This window comes from Mustela nivalis (genome assembly GCF_964662115.1).
Source record: "Mustela nivalis genome assembly, chromosome: 9".
NCBI lineage: Eukaryota > Metazoa > Chordata > Mammalia > Carnivora > Mustelidae > Mustela > Mustela nivalis.
In genome coordinates, this window is record NC_139028.1 from 65,138,479 (window position 1) to 65,160,235 (window position 21,757).

The 21,757-nt window shown below is 43.8% G+C and overlaps 1 protein-coding gene across 4 annotated transcripts in view; it reads left to right on the forward strand.

The window, feature by feature from the left end:
• The window catches only part of STIM1 (stromal interaction molecule 1), a 185,954-nt gene that overhangs the window by 98,706 nt on the left and 65,491 nt on the right, over positions 1 to 21,757 (forward strand). For all 4 annotated transcript variants that reach the window (XM_082749887.1, XM_082749885.1, XM_082749888.1 and 1 more), the window contains exon 2: positions 334 to 464. In XM_082749887.1, the coding sequence (XP_082606013.1) occupies positions 334 to 464 (131 nt within the window). The remainder of the gene's footprint in view (positions 1 to 333; positions 465 to 21,757) is intronic.

Consider the following 21,757-nt stretch of genomic DNA (forward strand, 5'->3'; position numbering starts at 1 on the left):
TGTGGGGCTCGATCCCAGGACCCTGAGACCATGACCTGAGCCGAAGGCAGAGGCCCAACCCGCTGAGCCACCCAGGCGCCCGATTCCCCTGTAGTCCTAGTTTTATTCTTGACTTGCCTGCCAGGGATTGATTAGGATAATAAGGCATTGTCCCTAAATGGGGAAGCTCAGCACATCGTTGGGGAGAGAGTTGAAGACTGCATGAAACCCTTTTCTTGCTGTAGAAATAGCCAGTGAAGTGATTGCCTGAGGATTTAGCTGCTGGAAGCTATGGACCCAGGGACAGGCCGGGCACGGCCCACAGTAATGTTGTCTCTTGCTTTTCCTGTACAGAGTTTTGCCGGATTGACAAGCCCCTGTGCCACAGTGAGGATGAGAAGCTCAGCTTTGACGCAGTCCGCAGCATCCACAAGCTGATGGATGATGATGCCAATGGTGATGTGGACGTGGAAGAAAGCGATGAGGTGAGCTCTCTCACCGTGCCGTGGCTCTCTTCTCTCCCTGTGTGGACAGTCCCCGAAAGCTGTCCAGACACTCTTCCCTGTGGAGAGATGTTTTTGATGTTGGCTTGTTCTCTAGGAGCTCCTCCTTGTCAAGGGAGGTGATTCTGTAGGACCCAGCCTGTCCGCGTGCAGGCCTGATGTCTGTGTCTCTGCCTGGACTGGCTCCAATCTGCCTACCAGCCAGAAGCACAACACTGACTGCGCTGTACTGTTTGAGAGGGAGAGGGAGCCCCGAGGTTGGTCTCTGCAGTTCCCCTGCCTCCTTACTGTAATCCTGCTGCAGGCGGAGGGCATCCGTCTATCCTTGCTGTGTGCTCAGTCCTGTGTTGGCAAGCAGGAGAGAAGTCAAGGTGGTCATTATCTTGCCCTCTGGGAGTTTATACTCTGTTTGGGAGGAAGAAACACATGTTTTTAGAAACATCATTCTGAATTGCATGCCGCAGTTGCTGGGAGCCTGTTGAGTGGTCCAGATAGTAGGCATGAGAGAAATCTCTAGAAGGAAAAAACTTTGTTATTGTCTCACCTTTTGGCATCACTGCAGTTCCAATTCCACAGAGCCCAGAGTATGAAGTCATTGTGTGTGAAAAGATGTAAAGGTTTCAGTTGATTTCCAGCTCAACACGAGCCAGCAGTTTGGTGAAGCGGCCAAGTTGTGCCAAATCTTTAATAATGATATGGTGTGTGTCACAAGGGAGAGGTAAGCCCAGTCTCTTCACCCTGCTCGTCAGCCCACCTTTTAAGTTTTGAGCTCAATTTTGGATCTCACGTTGTTAGAAGCATCTGGAACGGTGAGAGCCTGTAAAGGAGCGACGTGAACAATAAAGGGCAAGGAAACTATGAAATGGAGACGTCCAATAGAATTCAGTATTTATAGATATCATGTATGTGCCAGGCACGGTTGTAGACATGGGGCTGTGGCAGTGAAGAGGACACACGCATCTGTCCTCATATCATTTACAGGCTAGTGGAGAAACATGAGCCTGGAAAAGAAAAGATTCAGGTAATAAAATTTCTATCTTCAAATACACTAGGAGTGGAGGAATCAGATTTAAATAACGATGGTGCAGGCAATGAAAACCACAACACTAGCTAGCGTTTATTGAATTCTTATTCCGTGCCAGGCACAGTGTTAAGCTCTTTGCATAATTAACTCTTTTACCTTTCTTAACAGCCTTTTGAAGTTGGTTTTATTGTCAAGGATTGGAGCCTTGGGAAGGCTTGTTCCAAGGACACACTGGGTACGAGTACAGATCTGATTTCAAAGCTCATGCTGTGAAGTACTGGTGTACTATTTCTCTTATTCTAAGGACAGAACCAGGACCAGTGTGCGAAAAATAAAATATGGGCATATTCTTTTAGAATAAAGAATTGTCTACCAGCACCATCTTGTAGAAAAGGCTTTCTTGGTAGGTATGCAGTGAGCTCCCAGTCACTGAGGCTGGGCCTGTAGAAAACAGCATCCTACTGACTGGTTAGCCGAGGGGATCCTTGTATTAGGTTGAATTAGATGAGGCCCAAGGAATTTATAGGAGGACAAAAATAGACCTCCTGGAGCAAAAGTAGATATTCAGGTGGCATGGAAGGAATGGGGCAGCCTGAGTAGTAAGTAGGGAGCAAGCGTGAGCACAGATGTGGAGGTAGTAAGAGCATGGTGGGTGGGTTTGGTCAGACAGAGCAACCGTGGGGGAAGGCAGCAGGACAAAAACCTGGAAAGGAAAGTTGGGGCTCAGGCAGCCTGGCTGAGAGAGGTCTCCTTGTTGAACCTGCCAACTGTAGGTCCTTGAGCAAGGACGCCTGATAAAAGTAGCAGAACTTTTAGTTGCATCTAGAAGTGGCTCTGGCCCTCAAAGAACCCACATTTTATTTGCTTGTGCTGAGAATAAAACCATGTTCCTAGAAGCAGATGAGGCCTAGAGGCTTCCTGATCTCTCTCTGGGGGCCTAGCCACAGGACTAAGGGATGGATGGCACATCAGTTAAGAAGGTGATATGATCCAAGATCCACAAATTCCTGGATATCTTTGTTATCTGCTCCTCCTTTTTTTCACTTTCTGCTGATTGCTTTGTCAATGAGGGGAGGAAGAAAATGTTCTTTTTAGAGGAATGTTACCACAACAAAAAGCTCATCAGCACAAACTGTTCTAAAATAACACAAAAGCTGTCACCCTGCTCTTCTCTGTGCCAGTGGTGAGCTGTTCTTTTTCAGTATAACTTCTGGCTTTGCCTTGGCTTCAGCTGGTGGTGAGCGGGGCCTCCCAGTCTGGGTTTTCATGACTCGTCACAAGCAACTGTCTTTGAAAGAGAAATAATGGTAGCAAAGTATGTGTGCTTAAGTCCGTGTAAACATATGAGACAACCTTAGAGGTCAGGTTCTAGCTAACTAGAGCGTTGGGTGGACAGCTCAGAGCTTAGAATATTGGCTGATGGGCCCTGAGGCGTGAGTGATGAAACCCTGCTTGTGCTGACCATGAAGGGCATGAGCTTTTCATGACCACTTAAAAAGCCCTGCTGATTCCCCAAAGATCTTAACGCAAGTCTGAAGAGATGCCCTATAAGGCCTCATTTTTATTCAGCCTCATATCAGTAAGTTTTTCAGATGACTGAACTATAACCTCAGTTCTAGCTCTCTTAATATTTTAGCCATTTTTGAAATAAGTCTCTCTTTTCAAAGATTATTGTGAACAGAATGGTGCCTTTATTTGAGTCATTCAAAACATGTCTTCAGGGCCTCTTACACGATTACCCCAGTTCCTGGATTCCCATATCCATTGTTGTGATTTCTTCCTATAATTTCTATCTTGTCTTTGATTCATCCCCATTTCTAATTGCTGTTTTTATTCTGCTGTGAGCTATGAAATTTGACTTATGGCAAGCTGAGACTCAGCAGGCATTTTGTAGAAAATATATAATCAGTTGTGTGGGGGGCAGCCAGTTTGGCTGCTCAAGGACTCTCTTTGCTTGCTTCTGAGTTGGCAAAGGCTATGGATTGTGGGCCCTTCAGATGAGCAAGATGGCAATCTTGGCGATGGTGCCCCTCATTCAAGGCTGGGAGAAAGTTCAACCAGCCCACCAGTGTGGAAATTCATGGCCTATGTTCTACTGAGAACTTGGGTGGGAACACTGCCCATTGGGAAAGGATTTGCTGCAGGGGGATGGTCCTATCGGGTTGTCTGGCAGTCTGAGGTATACAGGGAGAGGCAGTCAACAGCCACCATCCCTTCGACCTGTCCTGACATTTTGAGAGCAGTGTTATTGTCTTCCTGGAGGCTACATGGGTAATCAAGGCATTTATCCAGCTGTTAAACGGATTTTTATTGAATACCTTTTGTGTGCCCGGCACCATTATAGGAATATAGATTCTATAGCAAACAAAACAGATAAGATTTCAGCTTTCATAGAGCTTGCCTTCTAGTGGTCTGTACATCACAGGCAATTAAATAATGAGTAAAATTCTGAAATTAGGAAGAATTGTCATTGTAGTAGTTTAGTGACTTTTCCTTTAGTTTTCTTATGTAAAATGGTGGTTAATGACTCCTATCCTTGCAGGGTTACTGTCAGAATTCAGTGAGAAAAGGTAAAAGTTTCTGGCACAGTGGTGTGTGGGTGGCTCAGTGCAACAGCTATCTGACTCCTGATTTTGGTCTGGGTCATGATCTCAGGCTCCTGGGATCGAGTCCCGTGATGGGTTCGTGCTCAGCGGAGAGTCTGCTTGAGATTCTCTTCCTCTTACTCTGTCCCTCTCCCAGATTGCATGGTCTCTCTCTCTCTATCTCTTTAAAATAAAAATAAATAAATCATAAAAAAGGTTTCTGGCACAAATAACTCCCAAACTGAACAGAAAACAAGCAACTCCAGAATGGGAAAAGATTTAAAAAGACACTTCATCAAAGAAGTTATATGGATGACAAAGAAATGTGTGAAAAGATTTCACATCACTCAATATCACCAGCCATTAGGGAAGTACAGATTAAAACCTCAGTGAGATACCACTACACATCTGGCAGAATGGCTAAAATTAAAAAATGGACACCACCAAGTGTCAGGCGAGGAGGAAGAGCCACCGGAACTTTTGCTTATAGAGCTTCTGAGAAAGTTAAACATGATTTATTACCTGTCCCAGCAATTCTGCTTCTAGGTATTTACCCCTATAGATAAATGAAAATTTGTATTCATACTAAAACTTGTATATAGTGTTGATAGTAGCTTTATTTGGAGTGGCCAAAAGCCGGACACAAATCGATGTCCTTCCATGTGTGAGTGTGTAAACAAATGGTGGGAAATGGCTCAGCAATAAAAAAGGAATGAATATTGATGTACACCACATAGATGAATCTCAAAGGCCTTGTACTCAGTAAAAAACACCGGACTAAAAAAGTGACATGCTCTGTGATTCCATCTCGATGACGTTCTGAGAAAGACAGAAGTGTAGGGATGGGAGCTAGGTCAGTGGTTACTATGTGTTAGAAGTGTGGGGAGGGTTTGATTACCAAGGGACAGAATGAAGGAATTTGGGGGAGTAATAGAATTTTCCTGGGTCTGGGTTGTAAGACAGTTATGAGAGTCTAAGTATGTGTCAAAACTCATAGAACTATATCCCCCCAAAGTTAGTTTCATCATATGTTAATTAAGAAAAAAGTTGTCAGCTTAGGAGCAGACACACGACTGAAGGTCAGTGAATGCTGGTGGTTTTCCCCTTTACGTTTCTTCTGTATTTCTAGGAAAGCCCCCTACATCTGACAATTTGTATTTTAATGTTTGCTTCAGTGATGTGTCTCTCTCATCAGGTTGTGAGACTTTTCAGGGCAGGGACCACCCTTATTTTATTTGTTTGCCTCTATTTCCCTGATGCCCTGATCCTGTACAGAATGGGTGTTTAATTTAATCACCGTGTGGAATGACTGACTAATACTGCTGTAGCAGCCTGGTGTCTGCTGAGAAGGGAGGCTTGAACAAGGGTGTGATCACACATTTTGGGGTGGGGATGGGGATGGGTAGGTAGCAGTCGGAGCCCAGGAAGCTGCAGAACCAACTTCTCTTTTCGTTAGTGTCTGTGGTGTGTGGTGTGGGAGCATAGCACGGGGTTGAGAAGTGGTGCAATGGAGTCACACAGCCCTAGGTCTAAGCCTGGCTCTGCCTTTAGCAGCCATGGAGACTTGGAGAAGTTCTTGAATTTCATTTAGCCTCGGTTTCCTTGTTAGAAGTGCAGCAATAATAGTAGGTGTCTCCTGGAATTGTTGCGAAGCTCATGAGAGACAATGCGTGAAGAGCACGCAGGACAAGGCCTGGTGTGTGGAAGAGGCTCAGTGATGGTTACCTTTTGCTATTCACACTTGCTGTGTGACATATAGGCGAGTAGCTGCACCTCTCCAAGCCTCAATTTATTCAGCTCTTTGAGGAGGGTAGTTCTTTGGAGGGTTGTAAGAATTGAATGTATGCAAATGGCTGGTGCATGGATAGGTGCTAAATCCGTGTGTTTTCCTCCCTCAGTGTGATGGTGCAGATAGTGAGGGCTGGGCTCTATAGCAAGTTTCCAATCAGCTCTCTCATCATCCCACGACCTGTAGCACTCAGCTCTGGGAGCCACCCCCCAACAGCATGGTGGCTTGACCAGGGCCTGGGTACAGGTGCTGCAGGAGGCAGTCCTCTATTCCCTGAGTGGCCCACATGGTGGGGGTGAGGCATGACAGCCTCTGGCCCCTGCCTGTGTGCTTCTGAAAAGGTCCAGTGAGAACTTCTCCTTTTCTCCCACCCATCTGACGGCTAGAGGATTTCTGAGCAACAAAGCCATACTATAATACTGTCATCAGATCTGTTTTGACATGGGGTAGAAGTTGACTTGCTTTCTCCCTTTTGTATTGTCCCCCCATGGGGCCTGTTGGGTCCTGGGGGACTGTGTGGACTGTGGCCAGATGGAATCTGGCACCAGGTGGAGTCAGTGCTGGGGGAACTCAACCTTGAGAGGAGAGGCTCCACCTGTAAACTCCAGAGGCCTGAAGGAGTTGGACTTGATAGGAGGTGGTACATAGGGAGGGAGAGAAGCCCCATGGGCTTCCTGCACGTAGCTGGTGCTCTGGCCAGCCTGGGCTAATTTGGGTGTGGGTGAGTATGCCCAGAAGTACTAGCATGATTACTAAGAATTGCTTTCCCTCCTTAGGCTTTGGGCCTTATTTCTGTATGTCCAGATGGCTGTGGGCACCTCTCCGTGCTCCCTTGCCTCTAGTTTCCCCTGTAGCCCCCATGTTGTACATGCTGCCAATGATCTTCCCAAGTCACATTTTGGTTTCCTGTGTCCTATGTGATTTTCTTTTCCAATTCCACGTGACTTCCTTTGCCAAGCACTCCATCCCTTCAGATCTGGCCTTAGTCTTTCTTAAGACTCTCTGGACGGACCTCCTACCACTGTGGTTTTACCTGGACCTCACTGCCTCAGGCTCATTCCACACTTATTGCAGTGCCCTATCTTTGCTCAGCTAGTTCTGCCTGGCTGGGATTAACTTCTTCTACCCTCCCCTTCAGCCCTCGGTCCTGTCCACATCAGTCTTAGATATCTTCTGGAATGCTCTGGACTCACTTGTCCTGAACTTTCCCTGACTTTCCCCACCCCCACCGATCCCTCTGTCATCCCAGGACTAATTCCCATAGCACACAGTCGAAAGCAACTCAATTTAGCACGTAATTAAAATGTCTTGTTTTGTGCCCTGAAGGTTTTGAGTATATTCTCTTGCCTGTAGGTTTGTCTTTTTTTGCACTATTACTGGGATTACTAAAGCACAACTCTGATCATTACTTCTGCCTTGTAAAGGGAGTGCAGTGGAAAAGGAACATCCCTACCGTGTGCCAAGCCTTGTTCTATCTGTTGCATATACACTTTCCTTTAATGCTCAACCACTGTATGAGCTAGGTGTTACTGTGTTTTAGAGATGATGAAACTTAAGAGTGGTCTACCTTTACTTACTAAATTAATCTAAACTCTAACCTGCCCTTCAGTGCTCCCACAATCTGCCTTTGGCTTTCCCAACTAGTTCACATTACACAGTGTTCATTTACTTCATGCTACAACCATCTCAAATGTGTTCTTTCTATCTAATCGCTGTGCCTTTGCTTTAGATAAATTTTCATCTCAGTGTCTCTCTGGCTCCCATTTGCCTGTAAAAATTCCACTTGTCCACAAAGGCCTAGATCAGGGTGTCTTAACATTAGCATTAGTGACGTTTTGGACGTTTTCGGATCTTTGTTGTGGGGAGCTCTCTTTGTTGGATGTTTAGCAGCTTCTCAACTTCTATACACTGGATATGGGTAGCAAACCTCCACTCCTTCTTCTCAAAGTTGTGACAACCAAAATGTCTCTATTGCCAATTGTCAGTTGCCCTGGGGAATAGAAGTACCCCTGATTGGAGCGCCTGGGTGGCTCAGTTGGTTAAGCGTCTGCTTTCAGCTCAGGTCATGATCTCAGGGTCCTGGGATCGAGCCCCGCATCGGGGTCCTGGGATCTAGTCCCACATTTGGCTCCCTGCTTAGAGAAGAGTCTGCTTCTCCCTGTCCCCTCTGCCTGTGCCCCCCACTCCCTGCTTGTGCTCTCTCTCTCTCAAATAGTAAATAAAATCTTAAAAAAAAAAAAAAGTAGTGCCCCTGGTTGAGACCTACTGGCCTAGATTAAATGTTTTCTCCTAGAAATCTTGTTGTTTCCCTATAGTGGGAAATAATTTTTTGTTTTCCATGCTCCAGAGTACTTGGCATGAATCTCTCATTCGGCATATTGCTCTGCTCTGTATTGTAATTAGTGCTCTATCCTGTTAAACTGTGAGTGCCTCTAGGGCCAGAAATCAGGTCTTTAAACATCACTGTTTCTCCCATAGTATCTGGTGCAGGGCCTTACACATAAAGGTGATGAGTTAAGTTTTTTTGAAATTTGATTTGAAAGCAATGATCTTATCACTTAGTGCTCCTTCAGTTGTTTCCTTAGGGCAGAGCAAGAGTGCAAGGTTGGTTGGTCAGCGGTATGGGGACGGTGTGCATTGGATTTGTGAGTTTCCTGCCAGGATAGTGGCTGAGTTAGTGGTGGGCTGTGTCTAGGAATGTGAGGGTCTAGGATCCAGATACGACATTCTTTGTTTCTGTATGATGTGTATGTCTGACCTCTGTGACTCCTTCTGTATGATGTGTATGTCTGACCTCTGTGACTCCTTCCCTAACCCTCTACCCTATGCTGTGAGTCACATACAGAATCTGGATGGAGGTAAAATCATTATAGTTAAAAATACTAGGAAAGATGTAGAGAAAAACATGTAGAAGCAGGGCAGAGATGAAAAAAAGAGGAAAAAAGGAATTCTGAAAGACTGTGTGACTGAGCAAAAGTATGCACAGTCTTTGGAGCAAGAAAGATGAGGGGGTTAGGTTTACCTTCACCAACAGTTAGTTGCATGACCTTGGAAAGTTTCTTAAATCTGCAAGCTTTCATTTCCTCCTGGTCAAATGGGGGCATTGGTCTCTGCCTTGAAGGATTCTAGCAAAGACTAAACGAAATTCTGAGTAGAAAATGCCTGGCTGGGACGCCTGGGTGGCTCAGTTGGTTAAGCATCTGCCTTTGGCTCACATGATCTCAGGGCCCTGAGATCAAGCCCCACACTGCACTGGGCACCCTCCCCCTCTGCCTGTGACTCTGCCTGCTGGGCTCTCTCACTCTCTTTCTCTCTCAAATAAATAAATATTAAAAAAAGAAAGAAAGAAAGTGCCCAGCCTGTGGTTTTGTTCACGTTGGTACTATTGCCACTGCTCCCACTTGCAAGACCCATGCTGGGGGCTTTCCCTGCCCTCGCACACGGAACCTTTACAAGAAACCCGTGGGGGTAGGTATTACTTTTCCCATAAAACCAATAAGGAAACTGAGACTGAATTAGCTCATAGTTACCTCTTAGATCTTTTGCAACTCAGATCTACATGAGACTGATGAAAATGTTCTAAACTTGTGGTGATGTTTGCTCATCTCTGAAAAAGCTAAAAACTCTTGAGTTGTACACTAAATTGGTACGTAAATTATATTGAAATAAAGATGTTAAAAAAGTGAAAGTGTCCCTACAACACTGGTTGTTGTAGCGGTCACCTCCACCTTGACTTGCTGTAGTCTAATCCCTAGGAACCCAGAGGGTTCTACAGGAAACACTTTGAAACCCATGTTGAGTTCTGTCTCCATTTGCCCCACTCCTGACTTTGACAGATATGCAGAGGGCTTCCAAGTCAGAAGTGCCATGGTATCTGGAAGCAAAGACCCCTAGTTAGCTAACTGAGGGCTAGGTTGCCCGTTGTTGGGGTGAGTGTGGATGTTTTTTGAGGACACCTGACTGAAGAGCCCTGGGGCATTCTCTTTGGGAGAATCCATCCTCTTTTTCTTTCTCTCCCTGCCTCCCTCCCTTCCTTTTTCCTTTTTATAGTTGTCACTTATGGGAAAGCTAAGGCGGTAAGAAAGTTGTGGGAGAACCCAGGTGGTAATTCCCTCTCACCCACATACCAGGAACCTGAATCAAATTCTTGGCACTTACTATATGGAGCTCCAGGAGGGGCGATGTCAGAGGCAGCTGGCTATGTTGTCCTGGTTTTATTTTTCCTGGATTCACCTTGTGCTCAGGGCCTCCCTCTGATTCCCACTGCTATTGCCGTGCCAGCCCCTGGGAATTGGAGCTTTCCCCTTGGTCCCTGGACCCAATCCTGAACATAGATTTCCTTCCTTCCTCTTTTAACGGCTTTGACTGCCTGGCACTTTTGCCTTTTTTTCCCTTCAGTTTGCTATATGCAAAATAGGGCAGAAAAGAAATAATTGCAAACAGCTTTTCAGATAACCTCAGCATGGGTTTCTGTGTACATTTCTGTTGCTGCAGTAATTCTTCTCTGACCTGAAGGATTGCTAGTTTGGAGGCATCTCTCTGGTTTTTTGCCTTCTAGCTTCCTGCCAGTCTCCTGGTGCAATCACCATCTTATCTCCTGCCTTGTAGAACATTCTGACCCTCTGCCCTAATCTTGGGAAAGCACAGATTGAGGTCTGCTCAGGCCTTTTGGACAGAACAGAGATGAGTGATACCATGAATGATAATCGTTCTTCAGGTGAAATCTGGTCCTTAGGCTAAGGGAATGACCCGTCCCCATTTTTTCTTGTAAACATTTAACTGTAGGGTGGCGGTAGCATTCACCTCCCAGCTCTCACTGAGTTCAAGCCTTGCTCATGCATTCAGCCCAAACTCTTCTGAATATCTCGAATAAAGTATTTGGACATTGCCTTTTTAAAAGTCTAAGCATAAGCTTTGGAGGCTGACCTGAATTCAGATCCAAACTTTGCGGTGCAGAGCTGTAAGGCCAAGTAATCTGGAGCCTCACTTTCCTCATCTGCAAAGTAGAGATGAAAATAAGGTACTCTTTGTCATTGATAAGCCCTCAGGGTAGCGAGAGAGGCAGACCTGGGACCTGGCTGTGACAATGGCACATTTGCAGGCCGTGATGGTGACGTGCGCAGGACTGTAGGAGTTGCGAGAGAAATAAGGGCGAGGTACTCTAACATGTGCTGGGATAGCAGAAGACGCCTTGTCAGCCAGCACTCAGGGCAAGGGACCAGTTGCCAGACAAGCTGAGCTACACATCAGAGGGAGTAGGCCTAGTTTGCAATCTGTCCCAGTGTCTTGGCCAGATACAGCATGAAGCAGCAGTTCCCCCAGATGGGACCGCTCATGTTTCCAGGAAAACCCAGACGGTGGTTTGCTTTGACAGACAGGGAAATTCTTTCTCACTACGCAGACTGTTGTTTTCCTCACCACCCCCCACCCCTCGCTGGTGAGTCTGCTTTGTCTGTTCTGGACTGCAGTCCTGTCAATGACATGGACTAGGTAGATTTGTAAGACTTCTCTGTGTGTTTGTATGTGTAGCTGTGTTTATGCGCCTCGTGTTTGTTTTTTTGCGTGTGTGTACATCATTTTATGTCTTTTTATATTTGTATGTCTTGCTGTATTTAAGCGTGTCTGTATGATAGGAAGTGGAGGCAGGAGAGAAACATAGATCCAAGGACACAGGAACTGAGAGAAAGCTGGGTCGAGAATCAAAGAGAAGATAAGGAGGAAATGGTTAGGCAACAGCACAGTATGCAGGACCTGGAGGTGAAAACAGAGGCAGAAGTATAATCGGGAGTCCAAAGATGCCGTTAATGTAGGCTGGCGTGGACCCTACATGGTGGTAGGCAGAATGCAAGGATGGGTCATCTAGCAGCCAGAAATGGCTAAGTCCAGAGAGAGAGAGAGAGAGAGAGAGAAAAGCCCTGCTTCAGGGATACGCTTCCAAATCTTCCTGTCTAAGGAGGAATCAGGGGCTGGCCTCGCCTGCCTTTGGACCTGGTGTTTGTGTTGATTTATGCAAGTCTCTCTCTGCATGTCGGTGCATGTGTATCCCATTCAGTATACTTCATGGCATTAGAAACAATTGGTTTTGATGTAATGGCTGATCCGCTTGAGGCTTTGTGACCCTCCCCTTATTTGTTCTCATGTTCTCCCCCACTCTCCTTCTCCAAACATATTTTGTGTCTGCTGTGTACTGGATATGCACAGACTAATAATGAAGACAAATTTTCTGCTTGCAAGGAGCTCACATGTTAGTGAGGCAGGAGAACATACATGTCCTAATAGATGTTGTGATGAGAGAGTAGTTCATCCCCATACTCTGGAATTTTTTTTTTTCCTGGAATTTTAAGAGAGAATTTCACTTATCCTAGGATGCCAGGAGCACAACCCAGAAGAAGTGATGCCTGATATGGATTTTGGGAGATGCAGAGAAGTTAACCTGGGAACAGAGGTGGGAAGGGTAAAGCCAGTGAAGGAAGTCAGTGGTTCTTTTAACTTGAGCATAGAATGTAAGTAACAGTGGGACCGGGAGGGAGAGGTTGGAGATGACATGAGGTGGGAATGACAGGCATTAGCCAGATTCTTGCCATACTGAGGAACTTGGATTTTATCCCAAAGATGATGAACTAGAAGGACTGTAAACAGAGATGGTCTCATTCTGACTGACAGGGTGTCAGAAGCTGGCTTTGCAGAGTAGGTGAAACTGGAACTTGGTTTTTATTTTTTTTTGTCCCCCCCCTCCCCCGGAACTTGGTTTTTAAAAAGATGAGCAGGGTTTCCTGATGAAAAGAAGAAGGAGGAGCATCCCAGGAAGAAGGAACTTCATGAGTAAAGGCAGGAGGCAAACAAACAAACAAACAATCAAACAAAAACCAGCAAGTTTGGGAGACAATCAAGTAGGGAGGTGTCTAGGGAATAGTTTCTTTGTAAGATAGGGTTATCTTTGATGGCTGGTGTGTGGTTCCTATAAGATAACAGATGGTAAGAATCCTTTTTGACCCATAATGCTGCATGAAAATGTCATTAGTGGTGTTGTTATCCAGCTTCTTCTTTTTCCCTTGGTGCCCAGCAATGCTAGCCCCTCCCAGCTGTAGGTCAGGTAGGCATGAGAAGAGCAGTGTGGCACAGATGCACCCGTCTTTTCTTGAGACACCTGGCATCTTGGAGAGCAGGAGCTAAGATTAGAAGTCTCTGGGACTCAGAGGTCAGGGGCCAGTTGGCCCAGAACACACCATTCTCCACAGCATGAGCCCTCCTGCCAAAGGAGCTGAGTTCAAAAGAGTGAAACAGTTATGAAGCAACTTTTAAATATAGGCACCGTGAGGGATGTCTTACGATCTCGTTTTCTCCACATCATCCCTGTGAGGTTGTCTGCATTTTACAGGCTTACAGTGACCTTGTGACCAAGTGGTGTATCTGGGAGATTTGTCCCAGGTATTACTTCAGAAGGCTTTCAATGTCTCTGGGGGGTGAGCAAGCTCTCTAATTAGTTCAGAGTGGAAAACTCTGTGGGTTTGAGGCAGTGTGGGCTTGGAAGGATTGGAAAGAGAGTTTCTGGGCTCTGTCCTTGGGACTGAGGATGGATTCAGCCATACTCTCCACATAGAATAGTGGTTCTTGCCGACAAGGACTGACTCTCTCTGTATCTGTCTCACCATGGTTTGTTCGTTCGTTTGTTCTTTTGTTTGTTTGTTCATTCCTTCCTTTTGATTTTATTTATTTGAGAGAGAGAGTGTGAGAGAGAGCATGAGCAGAGGGGCGGTGTATCGGGAAAGGGAGAAGCAGGCTCCCTGATGAGCAGGGAGCCTGATGTGGAGCTCGATGTGGGGCTTGATATGGGGCTCGATTCCAGGACCCTGGGATCATGACCTGAGCTGAGGTGCCCCTCATCTTGGTGCTTTAGATATGTCTGATGAATCTTTGTATTCAGGGCATCTGGGTGGCTCAGTAAGTTAAGTGTCTGCTTTTGGCTCAGGTCATGATCTCAGAGTCTTGAGATCGAGCCCTGCATTGGGTTCCCTGCTCAGCTGGGAACCTGCCTTTTTTTTTTTTTTAAATAAGATTTTATTTATTTATTTGACAGAGAGAGAGATAGTGAGAGCAGGAACACCAGCAGGGAGAGTGGGAGAGGGAGAGGCAGGCTCCTTGCTGAACAGGGAGCCTGATGTGGGGCTCAATCCCAGGACCCTGGGGTCATGACCTGAGCAGAGGCAGATGCTTAACTGACTGAGCCACCCAGGTGCCTCAAATAAAATCTTAAAAAAAAAAAAAAAATCTCTGTGTTCTTGGATCCCGGTACAGGGCATGTCACATAGTGTTGCTCATTTAAATGGCTGGTTGGGCAAATGAATAAATAAAATGCCTCTTAATAAAGGCTTCTAGAACATCTAATGTCTTCACTACTCCCTCTTCCTTCCCTTGGGGTACTAGAACACACGAATAGATTTTGTTCTTAAGGAAGGTTATTTGGTATTGCTCTTTGACGCATAAACCTAAATTCTCCCTCTTGCAGTGATTAGGAGCCAGAAGCTTGTAAAAGAGGAACCTGAGTTTGTCTTACTCTTTGTCTTACTCTTTTTTTTTTTTTTTAAAGTATGCTCTTGGCCCACTGTGGGGCTTGGCTTCACTACCCCCAGATCGATCTGCATGCTCTACCAGTTGGAACATCCAAGTGCTCCAGTCTTACTCTTTTATATTCTCTGTTCCCAAGCCTTTCCCCTTGTCCCCTCACTGCCTAAAGGTGAGTGGCATTTAAAAGGAACACATGGTGAATACTCAACTCTTCTGCCAAGTGTTCTGTTTTGGAAATGGAGTCCAGGAACTTTTCCTGTTATTAAGTGCTTGGCTGGAATTGGGTGTCCCAGAGTCTTGGAAAGTCATGCGTAGGGCCAGTAGTATGGGGGAAAAATTGAGAGGGGAATCGGAGTTGACTCTTGTTTATAGAGGTTGTAAGGGAGAGAGAATTCCTCAATACTTGAAGCTGTAACAGAGGGAGGAGTAGGTATATTTAATCAAGGGGTCATGACCCCCTTCCTGTTTTTTGTAGAGTTTACAAACTAAGAATGGCTTTTGCATTTTTAAATAGTTGGGGGGAAAAATGCAAAGAAGAGTTTTATGGCATGTGAAATTTCCATGAATTCAAATTTCAGTGTCCGTAAATACAAAGTTTGACTGGTGCAGAGCCACTCATTTCATATTGTCCTTGGCTGTTCTCACAAGAATTGTGTAGAGTAACAAGTTCAATTGAGTAGTTGTAACAAGTTCTACCAAGCCTAAAATATTTACTGGTTGGTCCTTTATGGAAAAACATTTGCCTGGCCCCTGGTCTAACCCATCATTTTTTTTAAAAAACAGCTTTATTGAGGTAAAATACACTTACCATATAATTAAACCCCTTTAAAGCATATAATTCAGTGGTTATGAGTATATTCACAGATATGTGCAGTCATTACCATAGTTAATTTTAGAAACTTTTCATCACCTCAAAGAGAAACCCTATACACATTGACTATTGTTCCCCTATCTGCCTCTTCCTCACAGCCCTGAACAACTGCTAATTTATTTTCTGTATTTATAGTTTTGCCTTTACTGGACGCTTCCTACAAATGGAATCATATAATTTGTGGTCCTTTTTTAAAAAGATTTTTAAAAAATTTTATTTATTTGACAGAGAGCACAAGTAGGCAGAGTGCCAGGTGGAGTGGCAGGCAGAGGGACAGGGAGAAGCAGGCTCCCCACTGAGTAGAGAGCCCAATGCAATGGTTCGCGGACCCTTGGGTCATGCCCTGTGCTGAAGGGAGATCCCCAGTATGTGGTCCTATCTGACTGGCATATTTTACCTAGCATACAATTTTCAAGGTTCATCCATGTGGTAGCATGTGTCAGAATTTCACTCCATTTTATGGCTGAAGACTGTTCTATTGTATGAACACACTACCTTTCCTTTTTCCTCTCCTCAGTTGATGGGCATTTAGTATGTTTTTACCTTTGGGCTGTTATGAATAATGCTGCTGTATACGGACATGTACAAGTTTTTGTGGACATACGTTTTTACTTCTCTTGGGTATATACCTTGGAGTGTCATTACAGGGTCTTATGGTCACTGTGTTTACCTGTTTGAGGAACTGTCAAACTGTTCTCCAAAGTGGTTGAACCAGTTTGCATTTGTGCTGGCAATGAATGAGTATTCCAATTTCTCCAAATCCTCACCAGCACTTGTTATTATCTGTTTTTTTTTTTTTAAATCACAGCCATCCTTGTGGATGTGAAATAATATTTCATTATGGTTTTGATTTGCATGACTAATGATGTCAAACATTTTTTCATGTGGTTATTGACTGTTTGTATATCTTCTTTGGAGAAATGCTTTATTCATATCCTTTGCCTGTTTTTTATTCATATTCATTTTCATTCATATGTCTTTATTCATATCCTTTGCCTTTTGCCTGTTTTTTTAAATTGGGCTGTTTTGTCTTTTTACCATCAAGTTGTTAAAGTTCTTCATATATCTTAGATACAAGTCCCTTATCAGGTATGTCAGTTGCAAATGTTTTCTCCCATTCTGTAGGTTCACCTCTCACTTTTTTGATAGTGATCTCTGAAGCACAGAAGTTTTTGATTTTGATAAAGTCCAGTTTATTTATATTTGTTGCTCTGCAGGCTTTTGATGTCCTATCTAAGAATTCATTGTCAAATCCAACATCATGGAGATTTACCCTTGTGTTTTCTTCTAAAAATCTTAAAGACATCTGAAGCTTAACATACTTCACATGGATTCTAAGTACCACCTCATCTAAAACCTGCTATACTCGCAGGCTTCCTCATCTCGGTTGAAGGCAACTCCATTGTTTCAGTTGCCTGGCCCTGAAATACTCTGAATCATTCATATTTCCTTTCATACTCACACCCACTGATAAATCCAGTGGGCTCTACCTTCAAAACATACCCCAAATCTGATCATTTCACACAGATCACAGATCACTGTGTCTACAGTCAGTTTTCAGTGTAGTAGCTAGAGAGTTTTACAGGAAAAAATGCAAACCAGATCATTTCACCCCTCTGCTCAAAATCCTGTAATAGCTTCATTTTTCTTTTAGGGCAAAAGCCAGAGTGACCAAACGAGTCAGGAAAGCCCTATGTGGTCTGGCTTCACCTTATCATTACAGTTTCCCTATTTATTATCGGTCATAAGTCTCCCTGGGTCTTTCACTCCAGTCACACTGCTTGCTGTTCTGCAAACACATCTTGTTGTTTCTGTCTTTGGGCCATGGTTCTAGCTCTTACCTCTGCCTAGGATAGTCTTCTCCCAGATATCTGCTTTGATAATTCCCACATGTTTGCAAATATTTTTTCTTTTCTCAAACTTCTCCTAATCGATGAGACCTTACCCAGACCACCCTATTTAGTAATGAATTCTGCTCACTCTACCCCATTTCTGGCACAGACCTACATTACATATCACTTCTTTTTAATTTGTTTTACTCTTAAGGACTCAATCACCTTCTGGATTCTGTCATTTAATCATTGATTATTATTTATTGTCTAGAATATGAGGTTCATGAGGGCAGGAGATCTGTTTTATTCAGATCCTATATCTCTGCTAAATCTCTAGCCGCCTAGGATAGTACCTGGCTCAGTATTGGCATCCAGTAAATACTGTTAAGTGAATGAGTGAATCTTATTTAAAAAGAAGCAGATATATTTTTTCATGTGGATTCAAATGACTATCAGGGTCATTTACCAGACTTGAGAACTCCCTTTAGTGTTTTTTGTAAGGTGTGTCAGCTAGCAATGAATTTTCTCAGTGTTTATCTAGAAGTATCTTTATTTTGCCTTCACGTTTGAAAGATAGTTTTGCTGGATATAAGATTATTGGTTGACAGTTCTTTCTCTTAGCACTTTGAACATGTCCTCTCCCTGCTGTTTGGCATCCATTGTTTTTGATGAGAGGTTACCTGTTTTAATTTTATTGAGTTTACTTTTTTCTTTTTTAAAGATTTTTAAAATAGATTTTATTTATTTTGTTGACATAGACAGAGAAAGAGATCACAAGTAGGCAGAGAGGCAGGCAGAGAGAGGGGGAAGCAGACTCCCCACTGAGCAGAGAGCCCGATGTGGGGCTCTATCCCAGGACTCTTGAGATCATGACCTGAGCCAAAGGCAGAGAGTTAACCCACTGAGCTACCCAAGTGCCCCAAGTTTACATTTTTTGTGACAAATCATTTTTCTCTTGTTGCTTCCAAGATTTTCTTCTTGCTTTTGTCTTTCATTATTTTCTTTATCAAAGATTTTAGTTATTTATTTGAGAGACAGAATGAGAGAGGGAGAGAGAGAGAACACGAGAAAGGGGAGGGTCAGAGGGAGAAGCAGACTCCCTGCTGAGCAGGGAGCCCAATGCTGTGGACTCAATCCTGGGACTCCAGGATCGTGACCTGAGCCTAAAGCAATCCCTGGCATCTAAGCCATCCAGGCATCCCTGGCTTTCAGTATTTTCTATGATGTACCTCTGGATCCATTTGCATTTATCCTATCCTTTTTGAAGTTTATTGAGCTTTCTGAATAATGTTTTTCAATAAAGTTGGGAATTTCCCAGCCGTTGTTTCTTTGAATATTTTTTTCTGCTTCTTTCTCTTTATAGTCTTTTTTTGATTCCCCCATTATGCCTATGTGTTTAATGGTATGGCACATTTCTCTGAGACAATTCATTTCCTTCATTCTTTTTTTGCTCTTTTAGATTGTGTAATTTCTTTCAGTCTCTCTTCAGGTTTGTCAGTTCTCTCTTCTGCCTGTTCAGCTCTCCTGTTTGAGCCCCTGACCTATACTTTTTTCTTAGTTATTGTACTTTTCAACTTCACAAAATCCATGTGGTTCTTTTTGGTAATTTGTATTTATTGACATTTTTTACTTGATGTGACTTTGTCATCACACATTCCTCTACTATTTGAACATATATATAATGTCTTTAATCAATAAGTCTTCTTCTGTTAAATCTGATATTTGATTACTCTCACAGTTTCCTTTGCTTGTGTTTTTTTTCTGGTATGTGGGTCATATTTGCCTCTTAATCTGTATGTCTTGTATATTTTTGTTGGGAACTGGATGTTTCTGATAGTATATTGTAGCAACTCTAGGTACTGGTTCAACCCCTTCAGCTGCTTATTGTTTGCTTGTTCATTTGTTTGGTGGCTTGCAAGATCTTATTTGTGGTCCATTCCCTCCCACCCATTCCCTTCAGTGTGAAGCCTCTCCTGTTGTTCCGTAGAGGGTAAAGCTTTGGATATGTCCATAGTCACTTTTGGATGACAATGGTTTGGGTAGGACCCTCATTGACTCTCATTTCCTGGCCACATTTAGCTGTTAAGTGTAGTCTTCTGATTATTGTTTTCAACAGTGTTCCACAGACAGATCCAATCATATTGGGGCTCCTCTGAAAGGATAGTTCCTGAGATAAGTGTTTGAGATTTGTTGTTAACCCAGGAGGACTCTTCCCAGCTCATTCTCCTATTCTCACCAGCAAATTCTCCAGCCTACAGTTAGCTTTTATCTCTAATGAATCTACCAGTCTCCTCCTAGATGCCTTTTACCACTACCTTCACTATTTTTGAGAATGCACTTGGTCTTGAACTCCTTCACATTCTGTTGCAAATAAAATAATTTCCTTTAGGAAGAGGTTTAAAACTCTTTGTAAAGCCTGCTCTCCACCCCAGGCAAAATCTCTGAGCCATGGTTCTGGAGCTGGAGGTGGGGATAATGGTGTGCTTCTCTTTGAGTGTTTTACCCCATTTTAGGAGCTGAGCACTCAGTGGTGGCATGGTAGAAGCTTCAGGCTGTCTTGGCTTTCCTCTCCCAGAGTATATTTGCTGTCTTATAAGCCAGGGCAATGGCAGTCAGGGCCTCAGGATCCTCAGTGGCTTTGCATCCAAGGTGAAGTCCCTGCTTCTTAAGTGGGGGCTGGGTAGAAGCAGGGAGGCCCGCTTCTTGGCTGGACTCACCTAGAACTTAGCCTAAGCCACAGTAACTGGAGGCAGAGTGAGAAATGGAGATATACTGCTCCTCTCACACAGATAGCCCTTGAGCTGGGAACTTGGGATCAGAGAACCCTGTGTTCTTGGTGGCCCCAGTCTAGAGTGGAGTTCCTGGCTTACTGATTTGGAAGTCGGGAGAAAGAGAGGGAGCAGATACTAATTCAGGTTCTACAGACTCTATCACAGTTCTGAGTTTCAGGAAATATTCTTAAGCAGATGTTTCTTCATTTGCTGTATGCTTTAGGACCATTTCCAGAAACTTTAAACAGTTGTTTTAAAAAAATTTTTCTTGTCAGTTTCACTGGATAATGGGTCCATGGAGCTTCTCATGCTATCAAGCCAGAAGTCCCTGCTGATTCATCAATTTTTGAAAACATCCTTACCCACAATACATTCTGTGCAGTGCTGTGTATTCATTCTCTGAAAGATGTGGCAGTATTGACCCCAATTAAGAAGATGATCCCTTTTCTCTAGAGGAATAGTTTTAAATTAGTGACCTATTTCTATCCTCTTTTTCATGAGACAAAGATTCCCTAGCCAGTAGTACTTGGCTAGCTTATATACTTTGGTCCTTAAATTTTATAAGACAAGGGACACCTGGGTGGCTCAGTAGGTTAAAGCCTCTGTCTTTGGCTCAGGTCATAATCTCAGGGTCCTGGGATAGAGCCCTGCATCAGGCTCTTTGCTCAGTGGGGGACCTGCTTCCTCCTCTCTCTCTGCTTGCCTCTCTGCCTACTCGAGATCTCTGTCAAATAAATAAATAAAATATTTTAAAAATGTTTATTAAAAAATTTACATGACAAGAGATGTCAGTGTTTCCCAGTCTTTGCCATTCTGGCCAGGTGCCTAGAAGGCTGGAACTTGAGATGCTTCCTTTAGGATTTAATCTCTATCATGTGCCCCATTGGTCTCATGACATCAAGGATGATCCCATGACAAGGACTGGGCCTAAGAAGGATCCTCTGTACCTGTGTATGTGCTGGGGGCTGGGTGCTAGGTGCTAGATATATGGGAGAAAAAGGGAAGGTGTAGTTGCTGCCTTGGAAGAAGTTCCTCTAGTGGTGGAAATAGCCATGTCAGTGGATGAGGATACTGCAGTAGCATGAGAGAATGCTGGGATGGAGTCATAGGAGAAGAACTTACCTATTAGTTTTGCCCATGCATAGAGTTGCTGACATGTAATTTGGGTCTAAAGAGATGACTGGAATGACCAAGAGAAAAAGTAGAGTGTTTGGGTGAGGGAATAGCATATGCAAAGACATTAGACTGGTGAAGAGCTTGATGCTTTCAGAGACTTTCAAGTCATTCATTATCACAGGAGATGGGAGAAAGTGGCAGTTGATGTGGCAAAGAAGTCAGGTAGGGTGCTGCATAAGGTTGTAGAATTTTGGTTTTAATTGGAGTTAACACTTTCAAAGTAAAAATCATAGAGGAGGATACAACAGACCTTCAAGGTCTGTAGGTTACAAGTACCTTGTCTTAATTATCTCTATTGCTGATCTCTTGGCACATGGCCTTTATATAGCAATGACTTAAGAAATAGCTACCTTTTACCTCCCCTGTGGGTCTTCTTTACATATGAGGGATCAGCATCACTGGAATAGTGAGCTCCAGGACTGCACATTCTTAGTATCTTTATATTCTTCTTACAATACATTAAATATATTCATATTTAAGAGAACATCACTCACACACAGGGAACTTATTTTGTGCCAGGCACTATTCTGAGTACTTCATGTGAATTAATTCATTTGTAATACCCTTAACATGAGGGTATTCTGAAGTTTTGTACTATGTTATCTTCATTTTACAAATGATATGCATCGTACACTGAAAGTAAGTGCTAGAACCGGGATTCA